General features: G+C 38.0%; 1 protein-coding gene and 1 long non-coding RNA gene across 5 annotated transcripts in view; one reads left to right on the forward strand and one right to left on the reverse strand.

The window, feature by feature from the left end:
* The window catches only part of LOC115224126 (coiled-coil domain-containing protein 73-like), a 182,801-nt gene that overhangs the window by 96,219 nt on the left and 66,006 nt on the right, over positions 1-20,576 (reverse strand). For 3 of the 4 annotated variants that reach the window (XM_029794930.2, XM_036512723.1, XM_029794931.2), the window contains exons 4-6: positions 17,162-17,269; positions 9,366-9,440; positions 2,404-2,578 (exon numbers count right to left, since the gene is read on the reverse strand). In XM_029794930.2, the coding sequence (XP_029650790.1) occupies positions 2,404-2,578; positions 9,366-9,440; positions 17,162-17,269 (358 nt within the window). The remainder of the gene's footprint in view (positions 1-2,403; positions 2,579-9,365; positions 9,441-17,161; positions 17,270-20,576) is intronic. The other variant, XM_036512722.1, reaches the window with a different exon arrangement.
* LOC118767717 lies at positions 14,952-18,551 on the forward strand. Its single transcript, XR_005003631.1, has 2 exons — positions 14,952-15,200; positions 17,847-18,551. It is a non-coding gene; the product is annotated as an uncharacterized LOC118767717 (long non-coding RNA).

Consider the following 20,576-nt stretch of genomic DNA (forward strand, 5'->3'; position numbering starts at 1 on the left):
TATTATATGCAATTTTCTAGATGGTGTAATTTAATTTTTCATTTTGAATTGATAAAAGGTGGTTTTTTTCTAATTTATATATATATATATATATATATATATATACACACATACATACATACATACATACATATATATACCGAGCTTTGCAAAAGTCCTGCTTCACTCGTTACGACACTCAACACAGAACAAAACGATAGTATTGATGCAGTTAAACACGTTTTTTATTGTTTTAATATATAAATATGTGTTTAAATATTGAAATTAGTCAATATGGCCACTTTTGGCAGTGAGCTCATGCTTCAGGCAAAACCTAAAGGCCGTGCACACATTGCAGACAAAATCCTTCCTCATTCTGGCCTACACACGATTGACAGAGGACTTTAACTTGTCAATGTTGCTGTGGCTGTCCTTGCCCTCAACATGCACCCACACATAACATCAGTGTACCACTCTCTTTATTGACTTTTCGATTTTTCAACATATTGTGGCCAGATTTGGCAATGATCATCTGAAATTTTTCTTTCTTCTTCATCATTGTTTAACATCCACCTTTCATGCTGGCATGAGTGGGATGGTTTGAAAGGAGCTGGCCTGGCAGAATCCTGAACCAGAGTTCTGTGACTGTTTTGTCAGGATTTTTACAGCTGGATGCCCTTCCTAACACCAACCACCCAGCAGAGTAGACTTAGTACTTTTTACAGCCCAACAGACAGACAATGAGATCAGGTCCTACCACACTGCCATCACATCATTTTCCTTGCAGGATGTGCACTTTGGCTCCAACAGCACAATCCTACTGTGTGATGTATCCACTGGGAAGCCACAACCAATTGTTCCATTAACATGGACATGTGTATGTGAAAGAGAGAGAGAGGAAGAGAGAGTGAGGGAGCATGTTGTCATGTATACATGCATACATCATTTTTGTATGTACGTGTGCATGTGTGTGAGAGAGGGAGTGGGAGTGAGTGAGTGAACGTGTTCTCATGTATTTGTGACATTCTCTCTTTCTCTCTCTCTCTCTCACACACATGCACACGTCCATTTCATATACACATTCATACATCTTTCACTTTCTCCTCTCTTTCACTTTAAAAAAGTAAATAAATAAAAATTTTTTACAGATATTAAAGAACAAAACCAGCTGATCGGGATGAGAGTTCTGAGAGTCAAAGCAACAGTTCTGAGAATCAAAGTGAAAGATCAACCTGAGGGAATACCATTACAAAAAATTTTTTCAAGTGCATTCAATATATCTCAGCTCCAAAGATTTGGCTGCTATTTCTAGCATGCCCTGCTATCACATGACAGCTATTTGTGATAAAGGACCCGAAATACCTATTACATGGTAGCAAAGTGTGCAAGAAATAGCAGCCAAATCTTGCCCTTCCGTTTACGCATGATTTAGATGTCACATTTGTTGAAAGCATGCAAAATAACCTGGTAATGAAAAAAACCCACGAAACAAAACTCCGTTGCTGGAAAACTCAGACTTTCCAGGTAATCCAATGGGTCACAGGTAGTCTAGTTATACCTTAAAATTATTTGAGAACTTCTATAACTAATGGCACAGTTCTAGAGTTTATATTCCACATTTTTAATATCTCAGCTTAATGTGTGGAAAGGTTGTCTTATGTGACAATATCAGAACAGTAAGCTTTTTCTGAACTACTATATGAAGACCTTATCAAGATTTGATAAGATCTGTGTGCATTATCATTGTAACAATACTAGGGTGGTTCGATTTTCTTTTCCTGGGCTCACAATTGTTTGTTTATAGGTTCAATTCCCAGAATGCTATGTCCCTGAGTATAGTGCTCCATTTCACATTGCTTGTCCCCTATATTGAAAATGAGTACCATCAATAAACAGTTGTGACAGATTTGCATCCCATTCAGGAGTAAGTATTGTACGCTCAGTTGCTTAAGCTCCTTGGAAACTGGGAGAAGCTTCAGTCTAATGGACCTGTAAGCTCAAGGCAACACAATATGCTCTAAGTCCCAAATCTTAAGATAATGGGAATACAATGAAAATAGTATGGGGATGACACAAAACACTGATCCTTCCATCTTTTAGCTCCCTGTAATAATCTGAGGAAGCAAACATAACCAAATCTACTAACAACTATAACAACAAAGGAATTTCTACATGATCAGTTGATCTGCTAAATATAGCAGCTAAATCTCACTTAAATTATATCAACTATTGTTGAAATGGGAGGATCACATTGGACAAAATAGCTTTACACACTTAATACTTGAGAGAAAGACTGCCTGGTCATGGCTGGAATATCTTTGATCGTAAATTTGCTCAGTCGGTGTTGACATAAGATCAAACATCAACAATATCAACGACACAAACAGCACTGCTATTATATAAAAATAGTTGTAATAAACTTACCATTTTCTTTCAATGATTTCTGAGATAATCCTAATGCTTGTATGTGTGTATTTATAGAGATGACTTTAGATTCAACCTGGGACATTTGCTTAACATGATGATCGGCTATCATCAGTTGTAATTCTATTTTCTGTTCTTGATCTTTAATTTGCTTTTGATAACCAAAGTTTGCAAGCTGAAAAATATGTTATAAGATTCCTTTCATTTGAGTTGTCACAATAAAATGCACTCAGTTTGCTCTGTAATGTGGTGGCAAATAAGAACTGATGGCCTATCTAAACCATACCAGCATGGACAGAGGGAGTAAAATGATGATGATAATTATGTGTGCTAAGAGTTGCTCACTATATCATACCAGAATGAGCCTCTTTGTTTAATTGATTCTCTGACATAACCTATGCTTGTAGGACATAAATTCTATAGGACCTTTGCTCATTATGTAAAAGGGCATCGGGGCCAGTATATACAGCAGTGGGGAAAGGGGACATCCTTGATGAACCAAGCGCTTGATGCAGTATGGCTTTGAAAGGAAGCCATTCACTCAAACGATTGAGTTAATGTTACCATACATGGCAATGATCCTGCTATGGAAGACAGGGCCCAGCCTGAACGCTGTGTGGACTGACACCAGGTATCAATGGTCAACCCTACCAAATGCATTGGACTGGTCTAAATGGACCAGAGCCCCACCCTTGCCAGATTTATTTATGCTCTCTAAGGTATAGTGTATAAGGCAGAGATTGCCGTGAATGGCACAAGTTTGCACTTTCCCTATGAGTTCCTCTGTGACATGTGCCAACCTTGGAAAAAATTTTCAACTCTGCGTTCTGCAGAGTGATAGGCCAAAGATTATCAATGTTTGAGTCCTTTCTGAACAGTGCCATAACCCTCAGCACACAGATCTGGGAGTGAACCCACTCTGCTGTCAGTTGGTGAATACACTAGCCAGTAGGTGTCCAAAAGAGTCTGGCATACTGTTTGGGATTGGTTCGTAGCAAAGACCATCTAATCCCAATGACTTACCCCGCCACAATCTGACAAAGCTTTCTCCACCTCCACAGCCATGACTGGTCCATCACAGCATGCCACATCCTGTCCCGAGAGACACAGCAAACCGATGAAGAAGTCCATGGGGTCCTCCCTACACTTCCATCCATCGCTCATCCCGAACAGCTGAGCAAAATGCTGCTGGAAGACCTTACACATTTCCTTGGGTTCATTTACCAAGACAACTTGATTTGTCAAAGACCTTATTGTGGCACTATTACCACGTCAAGCTTCAATCACGCAGGCCCATCCTGCAGCCCTATTCCTTCTTGCCTCATTGTATGAAGCTTTGCTTTGACCAAGCATCCCTTGTATTTGGGTTTGAGGTGTTTGTTGAGAACCAATCTTGTTGCCAAAACTCGGTCTGCAGAGCTAGAACTCATTGCCTCTTCTAAGTCCTTAACTAAATCCCATCCTACTTTGTTTTTCTTAGCCACTAGTTCCTTACTGAATCTAATTGACTCAAATTTGATAGCTCGATTTAGGGCGTACCACCATTTATTGTTAATGATAGTACATGTTAAGGCCCTCTGAATAAGTGACCTAATCCCGCTCCTGTACTCCTCAACCATCAAAAGGGACATGTTGAGTTTCCAGTAGCCAGAGCCTAATCTACATAGCCTATCTATGTCAAACATACAGGTACATGTTTGTGATCACTGTAATTGATGTACGTAAATTGTGGACACTTAGTTATTTCTTTGTCTGACTTTCTAAAAAAGATTCTATCTAGGTAACATCTAGAAGACCCATTGTCGTTAGTCCAGGCCTACACTGGAACATCTGGAAATTCTAGTCTGTATCAATCTGCTAGCCAAAACCAACATAGCAGATCACTGAGGCATGAGTTTCCCCTTCTATCCTGTGTTGAGCCAACACAATCTACGCATGCATTGCAGATTGTGTTAGAGTCATCTAATCAAATTATAGAATGTGATGTACCAAGAAAATTCTCTTGGTCCCAAAAGAAATCTATCTGTCACCAAGCGGTGCATAGACAGCCACCAACCTGAATGAGCTACTACTGCTGAACGTCACATCTAGGACAACCAGCCTCTCTGGATCAATAAAGATTGTCTTTATCTCTTCAACCAGGTTTTACTTGAGTAGAAGAGCAATGCTCCTTTCCCAATCTTGGTCTGCCAGGAGAAATAAATTTCTCATAGACATCCAAAATCAGAAAGAAGCCCCTCTGTCCACTCAACCAGGTTTCAGTGGCAACTATCACATCTAGATTATGCAGCTGACAGTCGTGTAGGAAATGCTCTTGTTTCCACAATGACCCTAGACTGCACACATTTAAACAATCTACACAAACAGTATGCATGAAAAGGTCTTCCCTGGATTTTGGAGATGGCCAGGTAGGTTCATCTTTTTCCTCCATTATTCTGGTGCTTGTATGGTGTGGGTCACGATAAGACCCTCAAAGATCTGTGTCATGAAATCCTTGCATAGAGGGCCTACACTATTGGGGAATTACCTTTTCAATATTTGATAGTTCATGTGATCAATTTTGTAAAGTCTTATATTTTTGGGAACATCCTGCTGAATGGCTACTGCCGTGGGCATCTCTTTTATTTTTGCTAGAAGTCATTGGTTAAATGTTAAGTTTAAAGTATAGCTTTGTTTTGAAGGCTGAAGTTCAGTGGTGTAATTTGACTGTTGTATGTTGTGTATTGATTTTTTAATCCATGAAGGACTTGTGTAGGTATTTAAGGGACTTTTTCTTTTTCTGCATTTTTGTTTGCCACCCCGCTCATGTTCTGGGGTGGTCTCATTCATTTCTGCCCCCTCTATAGACTCTACATCTGAGGGGGGCTTCTTACATTTGGGTTGGTGTAGTGTCTTTTTCTGGGAAGGGGGACATATTTGCTTTCTCGGGGTGAAGGTTACAATCTGCTCTAATGTGTCCTTTTTGCCCACATTTAAAGCAGTGTGACTTCCTCCCTTTCACCAACACTTGCAGGATGGTGTTCCCTATCTGAATCATTTCTACAATTTCCTCTAGGTCGACAGGGGCTGCTTGAATGATCATTTCAAGCCCTGTCCCTGCCAGTTTTGTTGAGCTATTGCTGTTGCTTGCAGGATTGTTATTTTGTCTTCAAAGTGAGGTAAGACATATTGTTCCATATTGGCCTCAAGCATTTTTCTACTGCTTCTCTTGAGGCATTATCTAATTTTTTATTTTTTACACAGAATGTTTAGTAAATTACTGTTATTCTTTCTGTAGTATGGATAATTTCGCTAAGAGGGGTTACTTTTATCTCTAATCCCTCCTACAATTACATAGTTTATTGGATGTTACTCTGGTCTGAGTCTTCTTATTTTTATTTTCGTTCTTATCTGTATGATTATTATTACTATTATTCATATTGATGCTCTTATTTTTGTTGTCACTAATAACATGATTAGACTTAGGTTTGGTAGTTGATTTCAAAATTATATTTTTATTGTTATAGTTATTATCCTTAGCCATATACTTAATTCTGTTTCCATCTAATCCTGTATGCAAGGTATTGTTATTAGCTAGTATTATGTTTATCAGTAACACATTTAACTTTTCTCCTATTTATTGAGGCTATTATGGCTCCTAAATTCAGCATTACAAAATATGAAAATTTTATAGCGGATTTAATGCATATGGTATAATATTTATGGGGTTATGGGAAATTTGATTGTAGAATTTCAAAGAAAAGTTTAGGTAAATTTCTAACCCTGAGTGAGAAAGCAGGAGTGAACCACACAACCTCACATATTCTAGGTTTAGAATTACAGGATATATTCAGATTTTCAGAGGTAGTTTATAGTTATATTTATTACAATTATTACAATGCTTATGGTTTCTCGAGCCAAACCCTTCAGTTGATTAGTGCTAAGTATATTTAATGAGCCTAATTTCCCTAAATCTACAGAATTATTAGAAGTGATATTTGCCATCTTCATTTTTAATTTTGTATTTGGTATATAATAAATGTTTTTATCAAATCCACTTCATTTCAGTGTTGTTTAGAGATATCTTTGTTAGCTAAGTTTGACAACCTAATTGGAATAGTTACCATGATGCTATTAATAGTTGAGTAGGGGTGGTTTTGAGGATACATTGATGTATTGAAGGGTTTGGTTCGGTTTCTTATATGGATAAAAGAGACCTTTATTTAAGTGTAATGTAACACCAAGACAAGGTTATAAAAATTTTTTATAAAGTTTTTAGATCTCCTTTTAATCTTACTATGGCAGGATTAGATAGATTGTGTGTGATAAATAGGGCAAAAAAGGATTTAAAGAGATTTATAACCTTAAAATCGGGCTCTACTATCCGTATAGGAAACCAAACCAAACCCTTCTATATGTCAATGTATCCTCAAACCTCTCCTACTCAACTATTAATAGCATCATGGTAACTATTCCTATTAGGTTATCAAACTAATCAACCATTCAAGTTATGCTCTGATTTTACAAGTCCTGGGTCGCCACTGTTACCTTTGGATTATTCAAGTATATGTTCATGTAGATACACTCATACCCAACATTTTTACAACTTTCATCCATCTTTTCACAAACACGTTGTACAACAGGCATCTTTGCTCCAACCTTAAGGAAAACTACCTCACTAGGGCTGGAGATGAAGATGCCTGTCGCAACTCCTTTCGTATGAATTTTCCAAGCAACCTCTTTTCTTACAGCTACCACTGCGAGAAAAGATGCCTTTCCTTCTTTACCAAAGGCGGAAGGCGGGATAATCTTTATAATTGACTCAGAGGACAACTGTACTCTTCCCATACGGGACAGCAGCTGTTCGACATATACCTACATAATACAGTTCAGTTCTGTATTTAAGATATGAGGAATTATGTACATTATTTACATTTGATGGATATTTGTCCTCATCTTGTTTGTTGTTAACACAATGTTTCAGCTGATATACCCACGGGCATATGGTGTAGTGGTTAAGAGTACAGGCTACTAACCCCAAGATTCTGAGTTCGATTCCAAGCAGTGAACTGAATAATAATAATAATAATAATAATAATAATAATAATAATAATAATAACATTGAAAAATACCTTAAGAAATAGAACCCAGGTTCGAAATTTCCCCAAGACACTTGATGAAGGCTGGAGGGTATATCAGCCGAAATGTTGTGTTAACAATAAACAAGATGAAGACAAATATCTGTCAAATGTATATACCCACATCTCCATAATTTTGGACACTGTACAATCGCATGCAGGACAGTTTCAAAGGTAACAGTGGCGACCCGGGATTTGTAAAATCAGAGCATAACCCATCTCCCCACTCCATAGTAACATTTGTTGTATTGTCCAACCATTCAATTTTATTGTTCATTTAATTTTTGAAGTCGCTTTTTGTGTAAATTCATTCGTTTTCATGATTCCAATAATCATTGTACTGTCCACCTGTATGTTTAGCTCCTAGTGGGTAATAAAGAAATATTTTAATCTATCAAATTATTACTATGTAGGATTTCATCATGAAGGAAACCATCCTGATGAGGGGGGCATTATGTTTCTGTATTTGGAATACTTAAAACGCCATTTATACATTTATTGTAGCCCTGAAATGGCTGTAGAAGATATCCTTTACTCTAATTCACCTGAATCTGTAAATATTTATTTTATCTACCTATTTACCCTTGAACTTTTAAATTTTGAACTCTCATCCATCATTTTGTATAAACATCAAATTCTTAATCGATTTGAATAGTTCCTTTTGGAAGCCCGTACCTCAAATTTTTATCTCTTTATTTATCACTCCTCCATTCAGTACTTGAACCCAAAATACATGATGCATAGTTTTCACATATGGCTTTTACATGTAATTTTGTCCACTGATTTATAAATTTATATGTATATTAATTTCGTTGTGTTTTAAGTTATGCTTTGGAATTTGTATTGATTGCCTAGATGTGTTCCTTCTATAATTTCCTTAATACATACATACATACATTTATTCCTACCTCAGTTCATTTAATTGTATATATCTTTCGTTACTTTTCATAAAAAACCTTTACTTTTTTATTTACAATGTGCATTTTCGTTGATTTTTCTTACTTCCCCCTATATATATATATATATATATATATATATATATACACGCACGCACACCCACATACATATAATGGTCTTCTTTCAGTCTCTGTCTGCCATAGCTACTCACAAAGTTTTGGTTGGCCCAAGGCTATAATAGAAGACACTTGCTCAAGGAGCAAATTTCTTACCAAACCATCACACCTGCACCTATACATTTAAAAAAAATATTTAACATTCATTTGCATTTCTCAATATAAATTAAATCATAATATAACAATTAAAAGAAAAAATAGCAATTAGTATAAAATGTATCAAGGACTTGAACTCGAATATGTGGCTTTGCATGAATGGGAGAAATTAAAAGATTAAAAATTTAATTGAGTGCAGAAGTGAATTAGTCCAGATGGAGCTGTGCGCATACCATTTACTATAGCTGCTAGATTGAATTATATGCTTATAAAGTAGCATTCAGTATCTATGAGAATTTTGGGGACTACATAACGTCTGGTCTTTTGCATGTAGTCGGTATGTAATTGTGCATTTGTTTCCGTGTACTATGTGTTGTGTGTAAAAAACATCCTGACGAGGGGAGTGTCAATTTTAAATATATGATATGTTTCATATTAATTGGCACATCTCCGAAACGGCCCATAGATGAACTTTTATGTATTTTTGTAAATTTGTATATTTATCTTCTATGCATTTTTCTCTGGAATTTTAATTCGTCTTTTTAATATGTCATTGTATGTTTTATTACCCCAAATAATGCTAGTAATTATATATTTGTCTTTGTCAAGTTTTTAAGTAAAGATCCCATCCCCTCAAAAAAAAAAAAATGCTGCATAGATATCTAAATAAATTCACCTGTAAATTTTTTATTTCTTCTTTCAAGGCTGTGATTTCGTCTTCTTTATTCAGGTAGAGGAGTCGAAACTTTTCCTATAATGAAACATGAAATAAAGTAATTGTTTTTCATACAGTTTAAAAAATGAATCAGCATTTAGGCATTTGTGAGAGTCCAATGCAGCTGCAATACTATGAATTATTTAGAGCTAATACTCCCAACTGTATCCAGAAAAGACATACTCCTATTGTGTTTTGCAAAAGGCATCCCTGCTTGGCTTAATAAGCCAAGAAGCGACGTCTTTTCTAGAACACAAAACCTAACCACAGTAAACTACAAAGCTCTACATTATGTTTTATCATATGTTTACATTGAATACACCCATAAACCATCTACATAAAACAACAATGCTAAATATAAAAGAGTACTGTAACAAGCAAGAGGTACAGATTGTTACCACAGCAAACTTCACCATCACAGTCCCTATCACTACATGTAAAATAACCTCCAAACAAATACCTATATATATATATATACATACAACAGTGGAATACCACTACAGCCAATACTATCTATTCCATTTAGCCCAGGCAAGTAAAAAAAATATGCTCTCAGGATTTTGCTAGACTACCTTTGAATAATCTTGGTAGAGCCTAATGAGTGTTTTTACTTACCAAAAAATAATCTGGAAATAGTTGCAGTTATTGTTGTCTAATCACAGGTCAGTTCTATATCACAGACCTATGACCAAAGATGTTGTAGTAGGGCCATAAGAGCTAAAAGGAACAGGGCAGAGTTATGCTCCCTCATTCTGTCATCAGTAGGTGGCACTGCGATGTCACTTCTGCTAGAGAGGCATAAAAACCCTACAGGGACAATGACCTTTCTCCTTTTTTGTCACTTTGCTTGTAAACAATTTGACTTGTCAACTGACACAGCTGCCAAGGACTGCTAGCTCACTTTGCCTTTGGCCATCACTGTTGCTGCATTATGTAGCAGTCAAATTTCCTATTCTCTTCTGTTTCAGCGTCAATCACATAAGATGTTACCATGTTTGTACAACTTTTATTGAACACTGCTATAAAAACTTGTTGAACTTTGACTCGATGTTGTTTGTCACACCAGTGCATGCACCTTAATGCAATCAAGAACACAGGATTCATGTTTACTCTTCCCTAAAATGGTTACCCTGATGTAAGAATATTCACATTGAATATTCTCTCAATGAAAAAATTGTGTAGAGTCAACATGTATCTGATTCTTCCTCACTGGTTCTATGGCAGCCTATAGGAAGCGACATCTTTTTCTTCATGCTGACCTTCATCCAACATTTTCTCTACCCTGGAGCAACATGCAACATTCTTTTTAACCCATTTTTAGCAGTGATGTCCGTCTCTGGTTTGCTCAGGTGTAAACTTACTTCACAGCAAGCAATATTTAGTCAAGCCAGTAGCAACTAAGCATTCTACTCAGCACCATTCCTGTTGCCTTAGCCACTCGACTCAAGGATCTAATAACTGACACACCACACAACACAACTTATGCATCCATAATTCTTAACAGGACATCTCTATTGGCCAAGTGCCATTTCGAAACCCTGATATATGATGAACATTTGGGTGACAGAAAGCCCACAGAATTTCTTCATCACATTCGTGAACTCACAGACAAGTTCCCTGAAGACAGCTCTCACATGTTCAGGCAATTTTGGTGCCCATGATCAAAAGAAGTTTAGCTGACCAAATTGCAAATTTTGCCAATAAAATCATGGGATTTTCCAGAAATTCGCTCACAGCACAGCAGACAGTGTTGTTGCTGCGACTTCTTCATTGATGGCTACGGCTGCCACCAACAGCAGCTCTACACAGTCGGTAACTTTAGAAGCCACTTTAAACCTGACCAAGCAGGTGTAGAGATTATGTTCATCCTGAAGCTTGCAGTGTCATGGTCGCTCAACCAGTGGTGACTGGCGTCTCCGTTGTCCACCTCACCACATGGATTTTGTTGGTACCATGACCATTTTGGCGTGAAAGGCGGAAATGCCTTTCACCATGTTCGTATGCGTGCCAGGAAAAGTAACCAGGAGACCCTGAGCATGTCAGCAGCTCCCACTACTCCTAATCATGCATTTTTGTGCTGGACCACAACTCGCACAAGAATTTTATGTCGACACAGGCGCTTCATGTAGCATTCGGCTGGTAAAGTTCTCTCTCGGATTTCTCTGCAAGCTGTCAACCATTCTCCTATTGACACATTCGGGCAGATATCTCTCTCACTACAGAGGGAGTTTCATAATTGCAAACCAACCCTATCCTCAGGGCAGATCTCCTCCACTACTTCTTGCTGTCGGTGGATGTTTGCCAACAGCATTTGTTGGATAGCTCAATGTAGTCATCGGTTCCTGGTTGTCCAGCATCCACTCCTGTTGTAAGCCCAGCATTTTTTAATGTTGTATCCGATGATACAAGCCATTCTCCTCTCAACTCTTTCCCAGAGCTTACTGATTTATTTACATTATTTACAATTGATGGATATTTGTCCCCATCTTGCTTGTTGTTAACACAACGTTTCAGCTGATATGGAGTGAATTTTAGGGCTAATAAATCTAATATTCTTCTATCCTTCCTTAATACCGGTTCTCATATGCTGTTCATATCTGCACTCGGTCTGCTTAGGAGGTTGTCGTGTCCTAGCATATGTGCTGCTTCTTTTAGTTTTTGTATTCTCCAGTGGTGTTCTCTGTCTATTATTTTAACTTCATCCCACAGATGGAGGTGGCCTCCATTTTTCCATACATATTCAGCTATACCCGATTTATCAATATCTCCCCAAGTCACAGTTTTGCAATCTTCCTCTACCCTTATTTTTAAGGGGCAGCATGTTTCACCTTTGTATAACCTACATGGCATGGCATGGAGTACACGCAGTTCTTGGTCATATTCTCTTCTATTGGTGGTTTTACTCGAAGGAGATATTTGCAAAGTGTTGTATTACTTTTGAATACTGTCCTGGTGTTATATGGGCTGCATATCTTTTGTATCTTTTCAGAGAGGCCTTTCACATAGGGTAGACAGACTGTGGACAGTTTATCGGTTCCATCCTCTCTTTTCTTCATAATTGGAGTAGAGGTATGTTTTTGGGGTAGTTGTTGCTTAACATTATTGTTGCTGAGCCTGATAATTTCTTCGTGGTGGGTATCGTGATCGCTACTTAAATTCATTGCTCAATGTTTTAGGCACTGAGCAATCCCTCTCTTTACACTGTATGGATGGTGGGAGTTGAAGTTGAGGTATTGTCCAGTGAAGGTCGGCTTGCGGTATACGGATTTCCTGAATCCAAACTTGGTGCGTGTTATTAATACGTCCAGGAATGCTAGCTGATTATCTTTTTCTTTTTCCATTGTGAACTGTATGGATGGCTTTATTGAGTTCACATGATCTAACAGCACTTGGACATCTTCCTGGTAGGGCCAGAGTATGAAGGTATCATCAACATACTGCAGCCATAGGATTGGTTTTAGTGGTGTTGATCCTAAAGCCAAATTCTCAAAGTATTGGCTATTATTGGTGATAATGACAAACCCATAGCTAAACCCTCTTCTTGTCAATATATATCAGTATCCATACTGAAGTAGGTAGTTTCTACATAGAAGGTGAATATTTCCATCAAGTTTCTTTGTAGTATACTAGTGCAATCTTTTAGATGGGTGTCTGTCACTAGTTTTCTTGAATCACCGATAGTGCTTCACCAATTGGGACTTTGGTGAACAAACTTATCACATCTAGACTCACCATCTGGTTGGATTCAATGGGGGTATCTTTGATCAATTCTGTTGTGAAGTGGACTGATTATATCTACAAGGAAGTGGCTCAGTGGATGACATGCCAAACCTCTACAGCTCACTTTAGTTTCTTAATGGAATACCATCCTTGTGAATCTTAGGAAGACCATACATGGTTTACGGTAGTGTTGAGTTAGTTGTCTGTACTTCATTGGTGTAAGGTGATCCTTGTTCTTGCTCAAGATCTGTGAAAACTTCCTCTCTGTTTTCAAAGTAAGGTCTTTCTTCACTTATAAGACTTGCCAGTTTTTTTGAGTAGTCAGACTTGTTCCTCACCACTGTAGCATTTCCCTTGTCTACTGGAAGAATTATGGTGGAATCGTCACTCTGTAGTCTTTTGATAGTGAACGTATCTTCCTTAGTGATGTTTGGTTTGGGAAGTTTTCGCTTTTTCTAGTATCTGTCTCACTTTCCACCTTAGTTCATCTCCCTGAGATTTTGGTATCTTTATGGCTATCTCTTCAATAGGGGCTATTACGTCCAAGTATTGAATGCGCTTGATGTTTGTTGCAAAGCTGAGACCTTTGTTCAGTACTGCTTCTTCAGAGCTTTCTAGATGTCAGCTACTTACATTAATTACTGCTTTTACAGGTGGGTGACAGACTTCAGTCTTCATTCTGAGACCTTTGAGTTTCATAAACTTCTTAATCTGGCGTGTCTTCACCATTTCAAATTCTTTCATGTATGACTTTTCTAGGTCTTGTTGGATTATCTTTCTATCATCATCTCTGGTTATTTTCCTAAGTAATGATGATAATGTCTCTTTGAGAACACCACTGGAAAACACAAAAACTAAAAGAAGCAGCACATATGCTAGAACACAACAACCTCCTAAGCAGACCGAGTGCAGATATGAACAGCATATGAGAACCGGTATTAAGGAAGGATAGAAGAATATTAGATTTATTAGCCCTAAAATTCACTCCATAATCGCCATGGACAAGTTTCCATGTTTGATTCCAGGCAGTGACCTGAATAATAATAACAACAACATCAAAAAATACCTTAGGAATGAGAACCCAGTTTCAAAATTTCCCCAAGACACCTGATGAAGGCTGGAGGGTTATATCAGCCAAAACGTTATGTTAACAAGAAACAAGATGAGGACAAATATCCATCAATTGTAAATAATGTACATAATTCCTCATCTCTTAAATTAGAACTGTTTTACTGATTTAACTTTCAACATCGCTGTACATTCAATGAGACATTTTATCGACACCAACGGTCCACCAGTGTTTGCTCATCCTCACCGTCTTCCTCCTGATAAACTCAAGGCTGCAAAAACAGAATTTGATCACATGCTTCTGCTGGGGCTTATTCGTCCTTCTATAGCTTCTGGTCTTCCCCTCTCCATTTAGTCCCCAAAGGAAAGACTGATGTCCAGTCAGTTGGTGATTATTGAAGATTAAATGCTATTACAACTTTGGACAAATATCCTAATCCACACCTGTAGGACTTTTCTTTTACCTTGCACAGTGGTACTGTTTTTTCTAAGATTGATCTCATCTGGGCATATCACCAGATTCCTTTAAATCCAAATGATATACTAAAGATTGCTGTTACTACACCTTTTGATTCATTTGAATTTCTTTCAATGCCTTTGGGGTTGTGGAATGCAGCTAGCACCTTTCAAAGGTTTATAGACAAGGTTATTCACAGTCTCAACTATACATATCGATTTAGTTGGGCTTTGGCCACCTAGCTACAGATTCACATACATTCTTACCTATATTGATTGGTTTTCATGTAGGCCTGAAGCCATCCCTCTTGTCAACAGTAGTGCTGGATCCATGACACAAGCCCTCATCTCAGGTTGGATTTCCTGCTTTGGAGTTCCTTTACTTGTCACAACGGACCACAATTCAAGTCACTGTTGTTCAACCAACTTTCTGCTGTCCTGGGAGTTCGCCATATCTGTATAACCAGCTACCATCCAGCTTCGAACAGTATGGTCGCTTTCACAGGCAATTAAAAGCATCTCTCCATGCATACCCTGATCCTCAATGGTAGTGTGAGTACCTGCCTTTCATTCTTTTAGGTTGTCACTCCTCCATGAAAGAGGATTTGGGATTTTCTGCTGCATTGTCTTTACCTGGCCAAATACTGGCCCCTGTGGATATTTCAGCACAAGATCCAGCTACCTATGTTCATTGTCTGAAAACCTATTTCTCTGATTTTCCACTGATATCTTCTAGAGTAGTGTAGCAGTGCCATAAGGGCTAAAAGGAGTTATGCTCCCTCATTCTGTCATTAGTAGGGGGTGCTGTGTTGGAACTTCCACTAGAGAGGCATAAAAATCCTACAAGGACAATGATCTTTCTCTTTTTCTGTCACTCTCACTGACTGCTGCTGTTCCAGCTAATATTGATAAATGGACCCACATTTTCCTCTGGGATGATTCTGTGAAGAGTCCTCTTACGCAATTCTGTAAGGGGCCTTATCGTGTCCTGGGAAAAACGTCAAAAATGTTTTCCATAGACATTAATGGATTTAAACAGACTGTTTCAATTGATAGGATGAAGCAAGCTTTTTCTGAAGCTCTCACTCCAGAACCAAATGTTCCCATCCACTTTCCATCTCCGATATCCACAGATACCACACTCATGCAAACACCACCATCACACAAGTATGTCTCTCCCGTTCCACCACCACATGTCACAACTACCTGGGTTGGGCGTCAGATACACTGACCAAAAATATTGTGTAAGACTATGTATACTGTACCCTGACTTTTACACATCTTGGCATTTTCCATGCATTTTATTTGAACATTGTAGCACATTCCTGACATTTTTCTTATGTGGCACATGCCGTGTCTTCAAACTTTTGGAACTGCTGCATTAATTTTTGCATGTTTTATTTTCTCTTTTCACTGATAGAACTGTTTATTTTTCCTTTTTCTTCCATTTTGTGCATGCCTTTCCTGATATTTTCACTCCCTCTGTTTTGTTCCCTAGTTTGGCCTTTTACTATGGCATACCTATTTTCAGCTTACAGCCATGGGGGGAGTAGTGTTGCAGTGCCTGCCATGATGGCTAAAAGGAACAGGGCAGAATTATGCTCTCTCATTCTGTCGTCAGTAGGTGGTGCTGTGTTGGAACTTCCACTAGGGAGGCATAAAAACCCTATAGGGACAATGATCTTTTTCTTTTTCTGCCACTCGCACTCATGAGCAGTTTGACTTGTCAACTGACACAGCCACCAAGGACTGCTAGCTCACTTCGCCTTTGGCTACCACATTATGTAGTAGATGCATTTCCTACTCTCTTCTGTTTCAGTGTCAATCACATAAGATGTAACCACAGCTTTTATTTATTCACATTTGTATGAACACTGTTATAAAAACTTGTTGTTGAACTTAGACTTGATGTTGTTTGTCACACCAGTACATGCACCTTAACACAAACAAGAACACAGGATTCGTATTTACTCTTTCCTAAAACATTTTACTTATGACAATCCAGTCTTTTTGTATATCATGGACTCCATTATCAAAATTATCCTTCTTTATTATTAACAGTGGCTTGTTGTGATCTAAAGGGGAGATTTGGCTATTATTTCTAGTAAGTCATTGGCTTACATAAAGGCCTCCTCATTGGTCCATGTAGAAACTTCTCAAATGAATCAGTAAGATTTAAGTGTATCAGCCATCAACAGCGTAGCATCAGTACAGGGACAGGAATTATTGATACTTCTGGTGAAGAGTCCAACAACAATCTAGTATTTCATTCAACCAGATGTGACATTGCCTTTCAACATCTTAATTAACAATAAACATTTAACATGTATCAGTAACCTATTATTCTTAATTTATAAATAAAAGTTCCTTGTACGATTTCAGTCTAGTACTAGAAAAATACTTCTAGGAATAAGACAGCTACTGATGGTCAGAGATTAACCTGACTGTGATATAATTTTTAATCTGAAAAGATTGGAAACAGCCCCCCAAAATTATACAAAAAGCCATGTTACCATATTTTCTCCATTTAACAATATCTTCTGTTCATATTCATTGTAGGCCTCTTGAATTCTTTTCTGGCATTGTTCTATACAATTGGAATTATTTTTTTGTTCAATATTCTGAAATGTACAGGATCAAAGTGATTAGCTATTGTCAGACCAGTTCCATTTACTTATCTTCTTGTATTTTTCAAATGGACTTTCTATATTTGAGATCACTTACCTCTGTGGTAATACTAACATACCCGTGTCATCAAAAATGCAGACAGTTTTATCAATAATAGAAAATGGCACATCAACATAATGGGGGAAAACATTTATAAATGTCAGCCATCTACTAAATATATGTTCATATACAGAATTGAAGCACTTGAAGATTCAGATACAATGGTAAAGTCTCAGTTGAAAATATCACCATAATGTATGTGTGTGTATACACACACAAACACACATGTACATATATATGTACATATGAATACACACACACACACATATATATATATAATTGAAATTTACAGAAAAATAAAAGACGAAGACAAGTGTATAAACAACAAGCAAGTGTATTAGTCTGACAGGGTGTCCCAAAAAATTTGACATCATTTCATCACCATACAATGTAAATAATTTTCAACCAAATTGTCTCAAATCTTAGCAGTATGTCTAGAATTCAATACATTTTAAAAATATGATCTTTCAGGGTTAGACATGTAATTTACTACAACAGAAAAAGCATTTTGTGTATTGAGGTATGCCCAAACTCAGTCAAATGTGAATGTGCAACATGTATTTGTTAGAAGATTTCATAAACAAGTGCCAACAGGGAAGCAGATTTGGACATGGTATAAGAAGTTTCAAGAGGGAGGCTGTTTGTGTTGGAAAAAAGGATCTGAACAACCAGCAGTTTCAGAAGAGATGGTGAACAAACTTCAGGAAATGCTTAGTTGGAGTCCAAAGAAATCTGTGCAAAGAGCAAGTCTGGAAACCTGGATCCTCAAATCAACTGTATGGCATGCCATAAGAAAACACTTGTGGTTGACTCCCTACAAGTTCTAGCTTGTGCAGACTTTAAAGCCAGTTGACAAACAAAAGAGTAAAATGTTCTGTGAAGATATGCAAGAGAAACTTTGAAACTTTGATATGCAAGATGACAACTTTGAAAACCGTCTTGCTTTCAGTGACAAGGACCACATTCCATATAAATGGTGAAGTGGACAAAATACTCACATTTGGGGGTGAAGAAAATCCACATGATACAGTTGAACATGAAAGGGATTCACCAAAAGTGAATGTGTTCTGTGCCATCTCAAAGAACAGTGAAAATTTTGGAACATTATAAAATTATCATCTCACAGAATTTTTTGTTGGAAATCCGTAGAATAAAACTTGTTATGTTCAAAATTAAGCCTATTAAGTTTCATTTCTCTTGACTGTGTAGTCACTCTGATATGGACATCTCAAATGATGTCACAATTTTTTGGGACACCCTGTATATATATATATATATATATACAGAGAGAGAGAGAGAGAGAGAGAGAGAGAGAGAGAGAGAGAGACCACTATTATGCAATTCATAATAGTGGTTTTTCTCTAATTTATATATATTATATTGCGAAATTTGGTTTAATACTAAATTGAATTTTTCCCTGTAAGTTTGGAGTTATACTCCATATTATTATTATTGTTATTATTATTATTATTATTATTATTATTATTATTATTATTATTATAATTATTATTATTATATATATATATATATATAAACAAACAGCGCACACGGGTGTGTAGGTTCTACCTGAGAGGTTCCTGCTGGCATGGAAAGCAAGGTGCAGGCTGCCGCTTTGCACATCGGGGACCCTGCCACAGAGACACGAGGCAGATGGACAAACCATCAACACAAGGAAAAAGGATGGACCACGCACCACCTGCCCCAAAGCGGAGGTACGCAGATGTTGTGCGTGCCACAAACCGCCAACATGATGTTGTCGAAAGGGCAGCTGCTGAGCAACAATCTTTTTTGTGCATGGCACAAAAGATTGTACAGCAGCTGACCTGGCTTCATCAAACCCAAGCCCGCAGGTGGGACTACCCGCTATATACCAGACCACCACAGCAAACAGACCCAGGATGGACACCGCCGGCAACAACGTACACCTCACCTCGATGCTCCTACTGAACATCAGAGGGCTGCAAACACTCAGTAACAGGACAAAAATCCCATTCCTGAGAGACTTTGTTGCATGCAATCAAGCCTTATGCATAGCACTCACGGAAACGCACCTGAAACCAGACATAGCAGATGCGGAATCACACATACCACAGTATGCTGTACTACGGACCGACAGAAAAGAAAGGAGTCATGGAGGTGTTGCTATGTACATCCGTGAGGACCTCACACCCCAGGTCCTCTTGTCATACTCAAACTCGGTGTGTGACATACTAATTGTACATATTAGGCAACTTGATGTAGTTGTGTGTGCTACATATCGCCCTCCAGATGCCCCAAGCCATGTGGGCAAGTTTGAAGACTGCCTTATAAAAATAGAAGAAGTTCTAACCACATTAGAACAACACATAAGTGTACTTCTTATGGGAGACTTCAATCTGCCCAATGTCAGATGGCCCGAGGGCCTTTCTCTCCCAGGAATGACAAGATGTGAACGAGGACAGGCGAGGTCCCTCCTGAACCTCATCAACACCCTGTACATGGAGCAGGTAATACTCCAACCAACCAGGGCAGGTAACACACTGGATCTCTGCTTCACAAATAATATGGATCTCATCCATAATGTGAAAGTGACACCGACACTACTCTCGGATCACAACATGATAGAGCTGACCATGTACGGGCCAAAAGAGAGCACGGACATGCAGCCTACAAGAAACCCTCAGAATCTTTCCAGCTTGAACTACCATAAGGCAAACTGGAAACAAATTGAGAAAGAGATCCTCAAACAAAACTGGCCTAAATGTCTCTCCTCGCCAGACATCGACGTGAAACTTCAACAATTCATGTCTGTAATGCAAGCCATATGCTACAAATGTGTCCCAGGGAGAAAGGCCACTGTACACAAGAACAAAATCCCCAGAGAGAGGAAAATTTTAATGAGACGGCGTACAAAATTTTCAAATCGCCTAAACAAACAGATTGAAAGCAGTGAAAAGTCTCGCCTAAAAATAAAACTGTTGGAAATCGAAAAATGTCTGCAACTCTCCCATGAAAAAGAAAGAGCAGACAAAGAAGCCTGGGCTATAGACAACATAAAATCTAACCCCAGAGCTTTCTACAGGTATGCCAAAGAAACAGCTACGGTGCACTGTAGAATAGGGCCACTCCTCGAAAAGGATGGCACACTTACAGGAAAACCAATGAGGGTAAGTGAAATACTGAATGAGCAATTCAAGAGTGTTTTCACTCCACCCCTTGGGC

Source organism: Octopus sinensis, linkage group LG24 (genome assembly GCF_006345805.1).
Source record: "Octopus sinensis linkage group LG24, ASM634580v1, whole genome shotgun sequence".
Classification (NCBI taxonomy): domain Eukaryota; kingdom Metazoa; phylum Mollusca; class Cephalopoda; order Octopoda; family Octopodidae; genus Octopus; species Octopus sinensis.